The 17500-nt window shown below is 40.0% G+C and overlaps 3 protein-coding genes and 1 pseudogene across 3 annotated transcripts in view; 1 reads left to right on the forward strand and 3 right to left on the reverse strand.

The window, feature by feature from the left end:
• LOC138008859 (uncharacterized) overlaps positions 1–253 on the reverse strand; it is a 738-nt gene extending 485 nt beyond the window's left edge. The window contains exon 1 of the mRNA XM_068856141.1: positions 1–253. This exon is cut by the window's left edge and continues 485 nt beyond it. Within this exon, the coding sequence (XP_068712242.1) occupies positions 1–253 (253 nt within the window).
• Positions 1–17500, forward strand: part of LOC138008883 (uncharacterized) — a 39010-nt pseudogene that overhangs the window by 17910 nt on the left and 3600 nt on the right.
• On the reverse strand, positions 893–2467 carry LOC138008868 (uncharacterized). Its single transcript, XM_068856148.1, has one exon. The coding sequence runs from the start codon at positions 2465–2467 to the stop codon at positions 893–895; it is 1575 nt and encodes a 524-aa protein (XP_068712249.1).
• LOC137974390 (uncharacterized) lies at positions 11112–14092 on the reverse strand. The gene has a single exon (XM_068821344.1). It carries the CDS (start codon positions 13799–13801, stop codon positions 11477–11479), a length of 2325 nt encoding a protein of 774 aa, XP_068677445.1. The 5' UTR covers positions 13802–14092; the 3' UTR covers positions 11112–11476.

Here is a 17500-nt window from a genome sequence, read left to right on the forward strand (position 1 = left end):
CCTCCATAACTCCAAAGTTCTTCAATTGTTCCCATTCCCATGACTTTGTGACACTTTGTAATTCTCGGTTAGCTGCGACGAGCTGTGGACCGTTGTCAGAATATATCTTACATGGATATCCCCTCAATGCCGCAAATGTTCTCAGTACCATCAAAAACGTTTCTGTTCTGTAGTCTGGTGCCGGGTCCAGGTGAACAGCTCTCGTTGCTAAACAAGTGAAGATGACTCCATACGCTTCGTTTCTTAACTTCATCACGAATTGTGAAAGGACCAAATAAGTCAATGGATGTGGAATACCATGGAGGAGCTGGTTTAAGCCTTTCTATAGGAAGATTTCTCATTACTTGTTCTGGCAGTTTCTTGTCTTATCTTTTGCACACAATACAGTTGAACTTGATGGATTTAACTAGTTTGAGTAACTTAGTTATCCAGAACTTTGAGCGAATTTTGCTGGCTGTAGTCAAAACACCGTGGTGCCCTTTCTCATGAACGTGTCTTGAATAGAGTTTGGATAATCGATGTTGGTATGGGAGAAGTATGACGTCTCCTTTACTGTAGCTCATTTCCATCCATTTCTCCCCACGACCACTTATTACATATATCCCATCGCTTCGTATACGATGACATAAACGCTTATACTTCCCGTCTCTTACATGTTTATCCATCGTTTTTTGTGCCTTTCGAATCCAAAATATTTCTACTCTTTCGATATCTTTTTCTGTTTAGGTCTTGCATGGCATTCTTAAATGTCAGTCTGGGGTTTCTTTCCTTAAGCTTTTAAATTAGAGCTCTTGCCGTTACTCGTAGCAAACGGTTGTACTCTGAATGTTTTCAATATCAATACGAGTTGCTAAGCTACCTTCCACACTTGCGTTGACTATATTCGCCACTTTCAGAATTTGCTTTGGTATTTGTGGTTCAGAGTAGTTACGGTAATAGGCCACTCGCTTTCTGGATATTGAAGGAATGAAGGTCCTTCTTGCCAACTGCTGCTATGATCAATGTCACTAGGTTTCTTTCCTCTGGTCAACCAGTCTGCGATGTTGTGTTCACTTTCAGACCAGTACCAATCTTCTACGTTAGTACCTTCTTGGATTTCACCGATTCGTGTAGCAGCGAAAGTATTGAAGCCATAAGAATTTTTCTGAGTCATGCAATGCACTATCTTAGAGTCAACTATGTGATAACATTTTTGAAAGCTGTATCTACACTCTTTATCGACGAAGGACTTTAGTCGCTTGTTTAATACCGCCCCACACAGCTCAATTTTGTCAATGGACATTGTTCTGAGAGGGGCAAGACAATTTTTAGATACAATCAGGTTACTTGCAAATCCTCCACCTTGTCGTGGCCACCTTGCATAAGCACAGGATCCGTAAGCGTCATTCGAGGTATCGCCGAAGATGACAAGCGATGGATCACCAACTGCGTCTGACGGTTTCATGCATCTCTTAAATCTGACATGATTCATTTCGGGTAATTCATTAAAGAATATCAACCATTGCTGTCTATTCTCTTCGGGGATTGCATCATCCCAGTCTAGTTTCTCATTGCTTGTCCATAAGCGTCGCATTAAGATTTTAGCTCGAACGGTAAAGGGTCCTGCGAGTCCAAGAGGGTCGTATATGCTGTTTATTTGTGACAATATCATTCGCTTTGTAAATTGCGGTGGGGAGGTCTGGTTTTCCACATGTTGTGTAACATTTTGAGTTTTGCGGTGTTTCTTCTTCTTTAGGTACAGATTCAACTTCGTCTTAAAGCGTAATTGATCGTGGTCTGGGTCCCATATCACTCCAAGTACCTTTTCGGAGAAAACATTTGGTTCGTTTGGTACGAATGTCTCCTCTCGACTCTCCGCGCTGTGTGATAATATCCATTCTTTGAGTTTGAATTCGTCTTTGCTAATCAGTTTCTCTATATCTTCGGTAAGCTTCTTTGCTGTTCGCAGGTCCTTTGTACTTTCGATGATATCGTCCATATACGTATTACTTTGTATGATCGTCGCTGCGGCGGGATAATCTTGACTCCCCATTTCGGCCGTCTTGCGAAGTGCGAATGTTGCGATCGTTCCCGAAGGCTTATCTCCGAGAGATACTCTTTGTATAACGTAAGTATCCGGTTCCTTCAACACGTCCATATTTCGCCACAAGAATCTGTGCGTGTGTTGATCAATCAAAGTTGTTTTGACGGTATGGTACATTTTGCTGATGTCTGCCATGAATGCTACTTCGTTTTCTCGAAATCGTATTAGTACTCCAAGCAAATTGTTGAGAAGATCTGGACCTTTGGCCCAGTAGTCATTCAGGACATGGCCCATGTAGTTCGCGCTACTATTGAAGACTATTCTCACAGGGGTCGATTTGGAATCTGGTTTCAGAACCTCATGATGGGAGATGTAGTGTACGGGGCCTTTGTAATTGTCTATCTCGTCTTTAGAAAGTTTGCGTGCTACTTCTTTGTTCACCATATCTTTGACTTGATTGTCGGACACTGTAGCATGTACCGGAGTCTTTGCGAGAGTCTCCTTTCAGTAGAGGCGAGCATTCAGGCTAATGCAACTTTACGATTATCTGGTAGATCCATCGGATCTTTAATCCACGGATACTCTGCGATCCATCGGTGGTTAGTTTGTTTGTCATACGAGAGATTTTTCTCGATCAATGCTAGCTCCCTTTCTTCTTTAATAGTGTAGTCTTTGCTGCCTATTGCGCATTTGCCGCACTTGCAGCTACCACAACGTGGGTTGCACTCAACGCCTAGATTCTCAATGTTGTAGAAATCGTCTATCTTGACTTTGAAACTGTCATTCACTGTAGCATAGTGAAGTCCGTGTCTTGTGTTCGAATTTTCGATTAACGGATGTGTCCCGCCGACGCATCGCCCGAATCGGTTCTTCAGCAGTAATAGGTGTTCGACACATTGCTCTCTGACAGGGTGATAGGCGGCATATTCATAGCCTAATAGAACATCAACAGGTCCGGTGGGTCGCTGAAGTTCGTCTTACGCTACATTGTTGAATAGGAGTGTCACTCCGTCCATGTTTATCCTCTCGATGTCGGGCGTAATCTTGTCTATACCATATACTTCGAATTCCACGATTTTCCCTTGCTTGTCAAGCAAGTTTGTACTTGACTTTATTATATATATGGGGCGAATTTCATGTAATAAACCTTCCAAATAGAATTCTCTCTTCCTTATATTTCACCAGTGAAAAAACCGATACGTCCAATCAGGTTTGCGTATAGCGTTCTTCACATGTGAAAAATATAACCAATGAGCATTGAGTAGAATCACCCATTAGCCAATCAGAACATAACACTCAAATGGGTTCCGAGGCGCGCCGGTTGAGAAAACATGCTTGTGTTTTTCGCAAACTGACATGGCTTCAGCACGTTTTGTTCCACCTGAAACAACTTTAGAGGCTTTTATTGAAGAGCAAGCAAACAAAAACACGTTGAGTAAAACCAAAAGAGATGTTTCCTTACTCAAAGAATTTATGAGAATGAAAGGAAAACACGAAGAATTCGAAAACATTGAACCGAGAGAGCTCGACGAAATACTGTGCGCATTCATTCTGGCGGTGAAGAAAAAGGACGGAGAACAACAAGTTTTGTCCCTACTTCAAGGCGCAAACATTCACGGAGGAACAGTTAATATCTCGATAAACACTGTAAGTCAGCAAAGTCCAAACTTGTCTGTGATGCACAGTGCGAAGCGCCGCCATTATGTGATTGAATCAGACAGTGATTAATCGGACCTAAATAAATGTGAAGAAGTGTTTTCGTCATTTCACTTTTGATTTTTCTTTTTTTGCATTTAGCGTTATTCTTAATGAGGAAGTATTTTTTAATACCTGTAACGTTTTCCCCCGAAGACAGTTTTTGCGCATTTCGGAAGTTTTTAAGCTTACTGAATTGGATTCTTGAGTTTTCGCTATTTCGCAAACATGGTTTATAAAGCTTGCATCACAAAGAAAACAATAAAATTTCTGATTTACACGCTTTTATTTTCCTTTAATATATAATAAACAAATTACACCATAGAAAGTGCTTTGTACGGATTTTATTCACTCGTTGCAAAACTTTAGAAACTCACTCGTTCGCTACGCTCACTCGTTCGTTTCTAAAGTTTTGCGACTCGTGAATAAAATTCCGTACGGCGCACTTTCTATGAAGTAATCTATTTGTTCTGATCGTTTTGTACTGACCACCAATTTTTACGATCGACAAATTCACAGCTGTCCCTTTAAGGCGTTCTTCTTTGGCCTTATTGTTAGTGATAAAGCATAAAGATGCCACAGAGTCCCACATAACGATGGCCCATCCTCTTTTCGTTCTGATTCTTTGTATTTGAAGGAGGCATGTGTCTTCGAAGTTACTACATATGCTGGCTGGTCCGGAGGCGCTGGCTATATTTGCGGGTGTAGGTGATGTTCTTCGTTCATCTTCGTGTAAAGATTTGTGGTGTTGTGACGAGTAGTTACCGATGTTGCATGTTTTCTTAGTCTTGCAACTTTGCATTCGATGACCCGATTTTAAACAAGACCAGCAGGCTCCCTTCTCTCTTAGGAGTGCTATTTTATCGCTTATGGGTTTTCATAAGTAGACTCTGCATTCTTCTGTTCAATGTTTTGCATCATCGTGGATCAAGCATCTCCTCTGCGTCGTTCTTTGACTCTTAAAATCGGTTTTATCCTTGGCTATGGTATGATGAATTACGGCCTTCGATAGTACTAATGGCGCTCTCAGTGAGGCATTATCATATTCAATTGCTCTGCGCTGGTTCTGTAAAAACTTGAGAAGAGATGGAAATTTATCGGATTTGTCGACAGTGCTATTTTCTGCGCTAACTATTTCGGCCCATTTTCGTCGTATGTCTGGGGGCAGCTTTTTCTCCATGATGCTTACTGAGCTCGTGGTTGTTATTTCTGCTTCCAAACCCAATCGTCTGAGGTCTCTGTAACCGTCTTCTATGATTTCAACAAATTCAGTGAATCTCTTTTCTTCTCTATCTCTGATCATTCTGGTTCTACGTATTCCGTCGATAATGACGTCTGCCACTTTTGAAGGGTCTCCGTATTTCTCGTCTAATCTTTTCCACATTTCTGTGGTGTCGTCGTCGATGCTTTTCACGGTGTTCGCTGGTTCGTTGCCTAGGCATGAGCGTAGTAGGTATGAGATGTCATCGCTCCGAAGATGAGGCATGACTTGTCTTTGAAAGTCTCTTTTGAATTGCGGATAGGTGCGAATTTCGCCTTCAAATCGCGGCATTCTTATTTTTTCTAGTTGAAGATTGAAGGGTGCATGAGTTTCTTGTGCTACTGGTCTCGGCTCTTTCTCACCGATGTACGCCGAGACTCGTTCAATGATTTCGTTGAATCGGCACTGTATTTCGGCGGCCCATTTTATGGCGGTTGCCGCCTTGTCGTGTTCTGCAAGATCTATAAACTTCTCGTTCCTTTGTTTGCAATTTATAAATACGTCTACCAACTAGGCTAGTAGCCTTTTTAATGAGGGTATAGCAATCGTGTCGGACTGAATAGCGTGCGTAGTGTTGCTATGCAATGTTTCAAATACTGCTTGCGCGGTGTCACGCTTCAATAGAGCCTTTTCTGTCATTCGTTCAATTTCCGCGGGCGCTTTCCTTGTTGATTCTTGACGTATAGTGTCCTCGCGCGCACTGTTTTCTTCTCTTATTACTTTCTGTGTGTACTTGATCTTGTATGCCTTTGCTTCTGCGAACAGTTCCTGTAATTCTAAAATCCATGTTTCCGCGGCTTCTTGTTCTTCATCGGTTAAGAGCATCGTGTACAAATCGTGCGTACCTTCCACTATGTCCCATGTCTCGGTAAGCTTTAGGTAATTACCTTCAACCATTTCGCGTCCTTGATTCGCGTCTATTGATTTAAGGAGTTCACGCACGCCGTATGCTTTTGGCTTCGTCTGCCATCAATGTGTTATCCGTCCCGGTTTCCGGAGTTACCATGGGATTCGAATGTTTCGTCGGTCGCGATCGTTTCACTGTTATCAAACCTTTTATTCCGTTGCATGTAAGGAGTGTTACATCAATGAAAGTTGTGTGGTTCGAATCCTAATAAGAAAATTACACGATCATGAAATATAGAGAAAATAGAGTGAACTAGAAACGATTCATATTTACCCAGTGACTCGCTCAGGTTCACAACCAACGAAAAAATGGTTTTACATTAGTATTATGTCGTCATGCGTATTCCATTAGTGGTAGTTAAGATCATAATTTCTCAACGAAACAAAGGTTACATAAAGATAAAATGCGGAAAGGCTAAGTTGAAACGAATTTGCATAAAAGAGTGCCAAGCTAATTACATGAATACTACTTTAGCAAGAAGAGAATCCGACTGTACAGTCAATGCTGGTTTAAGATATTGAATACACAGCATTTCATTAACAAGGCAGTCAAATTTGTTCGTGCATTTCTTGATTACATTGAAGTGTGCTAAGAAATTGTTCGGAACAGCAGTGTTATGTTCCTTGCAATAATTCCTGTAAATAGATGATGCCTTTTGACGGTGTCCCTCAACGCGCGTGTGAAGGTTATGTCGGGTACACAAAGGGTCACCTTCACACGCGCGTTCAGGGACTTAGCCTTTTCACAAACCGCATTTTATCTTTATGTAACCTTGATAATGGCTTAAGATGCACCGAAACGCCGGTTTCTATCACTTATATTTCTTGTTTCACTGTCTGTTCGTTAAATTAATATAAATTTCTTTGTTGTAATTTTGCGTGTTGTGTGTGTAAGCCTGATTACTGTATTATTGTGAGCCCCCTTGATAAGCCTAGGTGCTTTTGGGGCAAACAATGATTAATATGTTTAAATAAAAAGAAAAAGGAAAAAAAAAGAAAGCTGTAACAAAATTCCTAAACAAAGCCTCTGAAACCATGCCGCGGCAAGGCGCAACAGGCGCCCCGAACTGGGCCCTTAAACAACAGCATTGTAACAAATTCCCAGATGGGGCCCCCGAGATTACCCAGCGCTAACAAAGTTAAAAAGATTCGAGGCTGGGACCTTTGAACGACTAAATTGGGATGCCGCCAAATTTTCGAGTTACGTCTACGTTAATTGTAGTTTATTCTTTTTTTCCAGTGAAATTCTTGTCGCTTATTCAAGCCAAAAGGTGCCAAAGAGGACAACTGTGCACTCCAATATGCCTCTTTAGTGATTAAGGCCTGTTCCAAACGTCGTGCTACTGCCGTGCCGAACTCAAATGAATTTGGCTTGGCAGTGGCACGACAATGGCACGACAGCGGTTTCAAACGTCGAACCTAATACAGTCGCGACAAATTCAAAAGACAAAACAAACAATCCATCCAGCGAAAAAGAATGCAAATAATGCAAAATACATTAAATTAATTTATGAATTGAGTTCGGCGCATCAATAGCACGCCGTTTGAAACCAAGTCGTGCTACTGCCGTGCGGCACGGCAAGTCCTGCCGTGCGGCACGGCAAGTCCTGCCGTGTTAAGTAGTCGCGCCGAACCTAATTCAGCCGTGCCGCGCTTAGTGGTTTCAAACGGCGTGCTGCTGCCGTGCTTAAATCGAAATGACAATTTCATTTGAATTCGGCACGGCAGTAGCACGACGTTTGGAACAGGCCTAAAAGTTTTTCGATGTTTCATGAATTGTTAGCAGTCGCTTGAAGTTGGAATGAAAAGTCGTTTAAATCATGTGGTTTGATCATAGCAGACTTGTGTTTGCGAAAGCTAACTCTAAAGTCAATTGTTGAAGAACCAAATAAATAACGTTTTTTGAATCACAAGAAAATTTTGATCGTATCTTATAACTCTTGCCTGTTTGAACACTTACGAAAGAATTTGATTCAACCAAGAAATTGCGACAGAGATCGCATCTTGTTCTTTTACATTTAAAACAACCCTTAACCTCAACAGCCTCTTCGCTTTCTGTGTTAGGACCATAACGGGATGGCGCCAACAGTTCCTTGAGGTTTTCAGATCTGCAAAAAGAGGCTATGATGGAATTTGAAGGAAAAAATTCTTTTAAAGGGGCTAGGTCACGCTATTTTAGGTAATTTTGTTTAATTTTGTTAATTATGAGCTCCAAACGTCAAATTGGCAGAGCAAGGGTTTTTCATTTGCAAAATCAAGGCCACATAACAACTGAGAATGATTTTCCAGCTGTGTAAATGACATTTTGATATAGACTGATATAAATTTGAAATCAAAGTGCCACTGTCGTTACTCGTGGATATGAAAGTTACCGCGATTGTTTAAAGTTAGCATTGATATTTGGATAATTATGTAACAGCGCGTTGGGCTCTCATATGTAGCCTGCGAACGCAGACGTATTTCCGGCGGTCGTTTCTCTCCCCCGGGGGAAACGACCGCCGGAAATACGTCTGCGTTCGCAGGCTATCTCATATGCAACTTGATACCCAAAATAATGCTTGTATGTGAGGGGATCCCCTTTGCTGGAATTCAATCCTGTGAAATACATTTGTAAGTATACCATTTCTCCAATAGGCATAAGATTACTCTTTATTATAAAGATATTGATGAAATACCAGGATTTCTCCTTTTACTTAAAAATCATATCTTCACCACACGCAGTGAACATATCATTTTTATCTTTCACATGTGAGGATATAGGTGTTGTCATGGTGACCAACACGATTACCCAATAAAACGCGAGCTTCCTCTTCACTTTAAGATACTTGTGTGCTTTAATATAATTTTTCTCTACTACATTAACATTTTTATTGCAAAATTTGACTTTATCATGATTTGTTTTTTATAACTTTCATATCTTGTTTCATGTTACACAACAAGCGTGGTTTAGCGGTTGGTGACCACTTTATGAAGAAAACAAGTTGTTTTAAATCTATACATTTCATCAATATCTATGTAATAAACAGAACATTACATGGCCGCTTCTCGTGCTGAAAGTATCTCTCATATACTTGCAGCACTCGAAGATAAAATTTGTATCCCCAAGCGGCCATGTAATATCCTCTTTTTAACACATCCTCTATGAAGAGCTGTACCATGTGTTCAGAGTTCGTTGCACAGATGACAGGGTAATTTTGAATAAGGTCTGATTTTTGTTGCCAGGTCGTATTGTTAATGTCATCAGGTTTAGCAAGTACAGCAGATCCATTCAGTATTATTAACATTAACACTAACTAGTCTTTTTGTGCCAGTTATACATTCCTCCAACAAGCCTTGCGAATATTATTTTATCACTATATTTTATGATGTTACACTTAGAAACAGATGATCTGAACCATAACAGATGACAGCAAGTGCATATATATTCAGGGCCATGTGTTATCTTATCACGAAAATACTGAATCACTTTTGACATGGAATGTCTAATAGAGTCTTGATCTAGACAAATTTCAGTTTGGTTTAGCCTTGAGCTCTGCGTAGCTTTCCTTAAATGGTTTTATGCTTTTCTGTTTATACTCGACTCATTAGCTGCTTAAGCTAGGAGCCTAATAAGCTCCAGGCCCTCGAGTATAAATAGAGTTTTCAGTTTTTCAGTTTTCAGGTCTCTGATGTGTTCTGGATTGCTTCTCTGTTCATATTTCCTTGCTGCTTCAATATTTTCAAATCTTTTCTGGCGTTTTACATTGTTTTTCTAATCCCTGAATTCTTCAAGTGATTTTGTCTCTTCCGCTTGATACCTTCTCTCACATAAGCTCTTTTTGCTACTCCCTTGTAGAAGTCATTACTGACACTCACATCACTTTCGGACATCGGTAATTAATCGATTATTACCTCTGAATAATTGTTGACATTGGTAACACCAATTGCATTTGCGAACTGCCTCAGCCCTTGCTCTATCGCAGGAGATTGATACGGATTTCTCATCCGTTTTTGTTACATAATAAGTGACCGAGTCTGTTGACAGTTCTGCATGGGTTGCTTGGTTGCCTCACTGTTTTTCATGTCACGGATGTTGTTCAAGTTGTATTCATGTGGCCCAGTTGATGACTCATAGCTTGCAAAACTTCATGATAGCTTTAATAAACATTGGTATACTTTGATAGCCTCGATGTCACTCTCCAAATGGCAGTCACCTTCCAAATGGAATTTATTTATCCCCCGTGAGCTTAAGGTATGAACAGGCACTGTCTTCTCACCATGTGTCTGTCGATTCCATTTCTACATGTAAAGTCCTCGCGTTGGTGAGTGAAAGGCGGTGCACAATTAATTGCACCAATCTGTGCTTGTTCAGAATATTTTGGTTCACATTCGAAGAACGGCATTTCTTTAATTCTTCCGTTTCTTGCTTCTAAATGCAGCGGAAGGTGCTCAAACACTTAAGTATAAAAGCCACAAACAACAATGGCGGCGCATAACTTCGCGAACAGGAAGTCACAGCTTTCTACAAGCTGTGTTGTGATTATCCATCCTGATTGGCTTATTAGATCGAACTTCCGGTTACGCAGGAGTGACACATTTGCATAAAGAACCTCACCAAAACTCGTGGATATATCCACGAGTAAAAAGGTGGGCCGACGTTTTTCAAGTTTGCCCAAATTCGATTAATTTCAATCCTCTCCAGTTTTGTCCATCCATGTCCCTTCTTGGCTTCCCTATGTTTCGTTAGAGTTCTTCTATAGTTTTGAACAGTTATTTTGATATTTTAGTTAATTCTATGACCATTCGATCAGTGCTGAAATTGCCTAAAATTGCGTGACCTAGCCCCTTTAATTTAGGGTTGGATTCCAAAATAATCAGGTGTTTTCTAATGATGCGACCTGCATCAGGTAAATTTGGACTAAATGTGGTCACAAAAGAAAATAGTATCCTCTTAGATTGGGCACGAGTTTTAAGTAGATCACTAAGTAGTAATTACCCATTGTTCATCACCAGCTAATTTTTTGCTATTATGTGTTATCTCGCCCTGTTCTGTAATCATCTTTGTAATGTTATGTCATCCTTTGTACTCAGTGTAAACATATTTAAGCTAATTGTAATTTATTAATCACTTGCACTGCAACTGATGAAGGTCACTGACCGAAACGTCTATTTATTAAATTTTTTTACTCTTTTAGATTTTTCACTGTATGTATATATTTTCTTTCGCTCGGAGTTGTCCGTCCTCGTTTTTCATACTAGTTTTAAATTCACTTCTCGAGGTTTGGACTGTGAATTCTTTCGGATCCTTCTGGCGCAGAAGCATCTCTGTTGGCTCGAAGCATTTTAACTTATTATATAAATAATTATATATAGGATACAACACAAGGTTAAATCGTGTCTTGCATGTAACAGATCCCTCAAGGGTGTGATATGAGAGAGGACCTGCTTAAAGCAAAACCTCCTGTTTACGTTTAAACCTGACCTTGATGATCATGACAACTATTAAGCCTTTACGAACTGAGGGTTGTCCATTTTCCTCAGTCTCAATGACAAGGAGTTTTTCAGCCCTTGGATCTTTCGCCGGCGAACGAGAAATACTATATTTAAATTACTTAAGAGCTTAAGGTGTCATTTCTATCGCTGTGATTTTCCCAAAACCCAAACACATCGTTTAGAGTCTTTCTCACGGCCGCACGAAATTCGCGTATTCTCCAGCAGAAGACGATGGGATTCACACTGGAGTTGACAAACACCACAGAGGTGGAAAAATTGAATGCTAAATGCATCGAATAAGTGCGACCAAGAAAGTTAACTAAGATAGATGTACAAATTAGAGGCAGGTAACAGAGAAGCATGATAAACCAAATCACAAACATGTTCACCACTGACTTTTTAAAATGTTGCATTTTAAATCCTTTTTTCTCTTCAATTGTCACCTGGTTGTCATTTGGCCTATCTTTGTTTCCGTTATACAGTAAATCAGATCTTCTGATTGTTTGGTTTTGACAAATTGCTTGACTATTGCACCCTCTTTCTTGGCCGTCAAGGCTTCCCTCGCTTTTATTCGATTCTTTGCTCTGGGCTAGCTCTTCCTTGTCTGCAATCGAGTTCTGATGCTCATTCATCCTTTGAAAATATTGCTTGTCTTCCTGTCTCATTGACTTTGTTTCTTTTTCATCGAGGTGATTCAGTTTTACTTCGGACTGAATGACTGACAAATTTTCATTTGGAGGGCAATAATTTTGTTCACATTTATTCGTACAGCTGCCATCCGTAACCGAATTGGTTCCCATCGCTTCTTTGTGACATGTTATTGTATTGATACTTGGTGATTTTCTGGCTCTTAAATCAAACATAGAATCAAAATTTCCAAGAGATCTCTTGACAATGTCGTTGTTCTCTACTGACGTAACTTCATTCTGTTCTCCGAGCGTTTCCTGCCTTTTAGATAAACGTGAACTTTCATTTAATAGGACGTGACTTTGATCATATCTCGAATACAATCCGTTTAAACAGTTCCTGTCATATATTGACTCTTCACTATGACCTGAGTTTTCTTTAATATTGGCTGCACCTTCCTTAGCTGACAAAAACTCTTGGCCGCGGTTATTGAGCTGCGAAGATACAGTTTCTATGTGTTCACCCTCACACATAAAATTCGTGTTTTTGCCTGTTTGATCGCGCTCGATATGAGCAAACTCTGTTTCTGTCATCTTAACTGGTTCCATATTGTCAGTTGAAGGTTTCGGTTGTGTTCCTTGCTCCACCATAAAAAACAAACTTTTAGTAACTTTATCTGTAGTGTCAATGCAGTTATGACCGCTGTTTCCTGCTGATAAACTCACAACACTCGATAGCACCGATGTTTCAGATTTTCCCCGTGCAGTTTTCATACGTTGCGATGCACGATTCTCTTCCGAATAGTTTGTGAACTGCTTACGAGACGAACCTTGTCTCTGTGTTTGATTATAATTGTTGATTGCCACAATAAAAACAGGCGGATTATCTGTCTGTTGTTGTTCGACCAAATCCTCGCACGCAAGAAGAGGCTTCTCTAAATTAGCTTTCCCCAGAGTTTCCTTTGGTGCCCATTCCTTCTGTTGCAACTGCTTCTCACTTGTAACCCTCGATTTTTCATGTAGACCTCCATTGCCTTTCATTTTGATTTCAATCCTTTGATGATCATTCATTTCTGTGTTTGTTGCTCCATTTCCATCTATTTCCATTTGCTCCAGCCTGCGTTCACCTTGCTGCCTGTCCATTGAAGCCGCATTGAGGTCATTGTCGCTTCTCTTTGAAGTATACGAAAGCTCGGCCAGCTGGATTGAAATTTGTCTTTGATGATACCGGACGATTTGAAATATCTTCGTATAAGACAACAACGCAATGAGCAAAGCAAGGGAATTCAGGCACACAAATACTACATTCTGTGCATCTGGTGCCCACTCGAACATGGAAGCGAAAATTGAGCTAAGTATTAGTAGAGCAACAACAAGAACACAAACTCGAAACTTGGTGACTATTGTGCTGTATTTCATGTGAAGATGAAGAGCCATTAGTCTATCAACAGAAATCGCGGCCGCGGTCCAGAGGGATAACGACGAAAGAAAGTATGAAATAAAGATAAACGCGTGTCCAACGTTACTCGACAACGCGGAATAGGGATTTATTAAGAGAGGTATTGTGTCGAGTAAGTAAAGAGGCTCCGCTAGGAATCCGACGCAGAGATCGGCGAAGGCGAGGTTGATTAGGAGGACATAGGATGGTTGGCGCAGGAACTGTGGTGCTCTACAAATGGATACAAGAATCAAAACATTTCCTATTATCGCTGTTAAGCTCAGAAAAGACATCACGGTACAGTTAATAACATACGGACCGAAAAGGTCGCCGTCCTGTGGTACAACTTCACTGATAGGAGTGCGTTGTGAAGTAGCCATCGGTGAATGCTGAGAATTTTGAGGTTGTTGATTTTTACACTCCTTCAAGACGATTCCTTCTGAATTATTGTAATATGGTCATTTGTACTTTTTGTGTGTCTCACCATCAGAGAGCTCTAAATCAGTATAGAAAAATAGCCAAACCTTCCCAGTTATAAACCACCAGAGATGAGAAGATTTTTCAGGACCGAACAGTGGTCATCTCAGTCTTACCGCAGTCATAAAATCGTCTAAAAGTTAAATGCCAAGTTCTCTGTTACATTTTCCTTTCTGCAGTTAAGGTATTTGTGATTTTTCACTGGCTGATATACTGGCACAAAAGCCGAGACACTTTTGTCTTCGAATAACGTTAACCATGCTTTTAAATGGCGTTTTAAAAACGTAACATAAGCACCCTCCGTTCTCTCAAGAAAAACTAATAGAATCATCAATCAAAAATTCATTGCCGTTAAATCGTAAACATCTGAATGTGTTTTATCACCATGGCAGTCCGCCTTTATGTTCCCAGAGCAATAAATTGAAATTGAGGCAGCCGTCAAAACTCGGCGAGATCATTACACATTTTCTCTTATTTGATTAAACATTCACGCCTTTATTAATTTTGCTCGTCTTCAACAAACGCATAGTGTAAAAACGAATTTCAGTAGCAGGTTCTTTGGGCAATAAAGGCTTATGGTGAAATTTATGGACGAAAAAAGATGAACAATAAAGTGAATCTGAATATTCCACGTCTCTTCGAAGGTAAAAAATGTTCATTATTCTGAAGAACCTACTTTTTAAGACCATTCAAAGAAACCTCCAAAAACAAAACACATTTTAATAAAGTATGCTCATTTCGCAACTCGAGAGTTGCATGACAATGAACAATGAACCTTTTGAAACTTTATTGTCAATCCTTGCTTAAGAACATAAAATGTCACTAGTAAAGGAAAGGAAAGGAACTTTATTTGTCTAGTCGTTCTCGCGCTGGAGCACTAATTGGGGACACTGTAAACTGAAATTAACAATTAACACAAATCAAGTCAAATGTTGGTTTTTGAGGAGAGGGGAAACCGGAGTACCCGGAGAAAACCTCTCGGTGCAGAGTAGAGAACCAACAAACTCAACCCACATATGACGCCGAATCTGGGAATCGACCACCAATCACCACTGCGCCATTCCTGTACCCCTAAATGATATTATATTACTTTGACCTTTTTTTCCTCTTGATTCCCTTTGCATGGCCTGGTAAGAAACACTGTCACACATTTCAATTAAAACGGTTCCTGAAATTTTCGATTTCATTCGCCCGCAAAAAATCAATTTTTCTTCAATGAAATCACGGTTAAAGACTCGATGAGGGAAGAAAAATTGGTTTCTGACAAGACAGCTATCAACTTCCACTGGAGTAGAGATGTTGGGAAGGAAAAATTTTCAAGAAACGGAACAAGACAGCTGTTCTGGCTTCAATTAGCATAGATGTATTTAAATATATATGACCACCCTCAGAGGCTTTTTACCCTGTTCAGCTCGACCTGAAAAGCTAATGAAAAGCTAATGAAACTTCGCTGGCTCAACGTGTAACAAAAATCGATCGCTTAACCAAAAGGACAAATTCAAACTACAGAAAGCAATAACTGAACGCTTTCTGTGCAAGGTATCATGAATATTAAGCACTGCAAATTGCATTGAGCAAAGTTTAAGAATCTAAAACGGGCTAAAACGAGTTGTTAAAATGTAATCAAAAGGAGTAATTTTTCGCTTTTAAAAATATCCTCTGTGACCAAGAAAACATTGAAACGTGGATGCCGTTAATTAAGCGGCAGACGATAAATTTAGTAATTTTCAGTTGGTTACCTATCAAATATATTGACATAAAGGCGCAATTGTCCTTTGAATTTAGTCTGAATTTGCACAGCTGAAAACAGACGGACAGCTTCCTTAAGTTCTTTCAATTACATTTATGAGATTATATCAAACCACATTAACTTCTACATATTCTTCTTATCTACTTTAAATTTTCTAGCAGAGTCAGTATTATTGCCAAACCGCGGTTTAGTTATAAGCTTACATTTCATGCCAAAAAACCGAATAAATCGTTCAAGGACATAACGAATTTTCAATAAATATTGTTTGCTCAGAACTAAGAGCGATGCCCACGCTGGAAATAAGATATATTTTTTCAATCTTTTTCAAACTTATCCTCAAGGATAATATGCTTCGGATGGTAAACCGAACGAAATTTTTTCCCTACATTAATTTACTCAGGTGTTGCTGCTGTAATGTAACAGTTCAAATGAAATGCAAATTTATATACTACGGCCGAGTTTAAAGGCCCACCTTCATCCAAGAGTCATTGCGGTCGTTTGTTTTTATTTTGAAACTCTTTATTGTCTAAGCGCGTGATCTGATTGGCTGAACGCACTCAAGCTGTTTTTCCAAATTAGCATTTTCCGCAAGAAATGGGCTCTTTATGAGGGAATGCTACCACTTTTCCGTAAAAAAACATCAGATTTGTTCTAACTTGGTAAAACTAGGATATGAGAGTCGGAATATTTAGCGAAAGAACACAGAAGAGAAGAGTTTCTGAGAACAAACTTTATTTCAAAATTTACGGATAAAGAAATAACTGCTGTAGAAGTACGCATAACCTTAGTAGTTTTAGCGGACTACTAAATTTCGGGTGTCTACGAAATTTCTTCCGTATCCGACTATGAGCCATGTTGGCCGCAACGCTTATGTGGGATGGAGCCAAAATGATGACTGTCATGGTATAAATATCTTGCACTTTTTTCGGACATGCTCCACATTGTAGAAATAAATAAGTATCCTGAGCTGATCTTTATACAGTGTCCGTGAAAACTCGATAGTTTTATATGTTTTTGTAAAATCTTCCGACAAAAAGCACAGAGTTACTTTAGAAAATGCTACTTTGGAAAAACACAAAATATTTTGGAAAGCGTTAATTGTGCTTTGAAAAGGGGTAGAAGCGCTTGTGTTTGTAAACAGGAAAACTTGAAGTTTGTGGCCTCGTGCAAATGCGACAAGTCAAAGTGTAATAACAAGGTGAACATTTAGACTTACTGGCCATATTCGAAGAACCTTTTCTGGTATTGGAGTGATGACGTATATTTTCTGTCTGAATCACAGGATAATACATCGTAGAGGAACCAAAGGGCCACTGAAGCAACGCTAAAGTCAGATGGTGCGGAAGCCTTTGGCGGCCAGTAAACTATTGAAGGAACACGGTAAGAGATACTGGTAAGCCAATGCTTTGTTGTGTGATCGAAATACTCGAGAAAGGGACAATGATTACAAACGAGCAACCTCTTTTATTGCCACAATAGTCTCATTTTATTTCAGAAGCAGGCGATGTTTCTCTCGAAATTTCACTTTACTCATAGTACATATAGAAAGGTTATAAATTTTCAATTTCATTACTTGACTGGTATACACCTTATTGAGGAAAGGGGGGGGGGGGGGCTGAGATCTGGGCCGCTCACAAAATGGGAAGTGACGCATTGCCTGCCTCTCCTTCTCAGGTGTAGTGATCGCCGCGGGACCACTGTCTGGCTTGCCTAGGTCACTTGAATATGGCCTCTCCTACATTATTGTGTCCACAGCAGCACCTTCGCGCGGTACCCCTCTTTTCCACAGAGTCTGCTATGGGGGCGACCGAGTTCCCGGCGGTATATCTGGGCGGGCAGACTGGGCTCATAG

This window comes from Montipora foliosa, chromosome 1, assembly GCF_036669935.1.
Source record: "Montipora foliosa isolate CH-2021 chromosome 1, ASM3666993v2, whole genome shotgun sequence".
Taxonomy (NCBI): Eukaryota; Metazoa; Cnidaria; class Anthozoa; order Scleractinia; family Acroporidae; genus Montipora; species Montipora foliosa.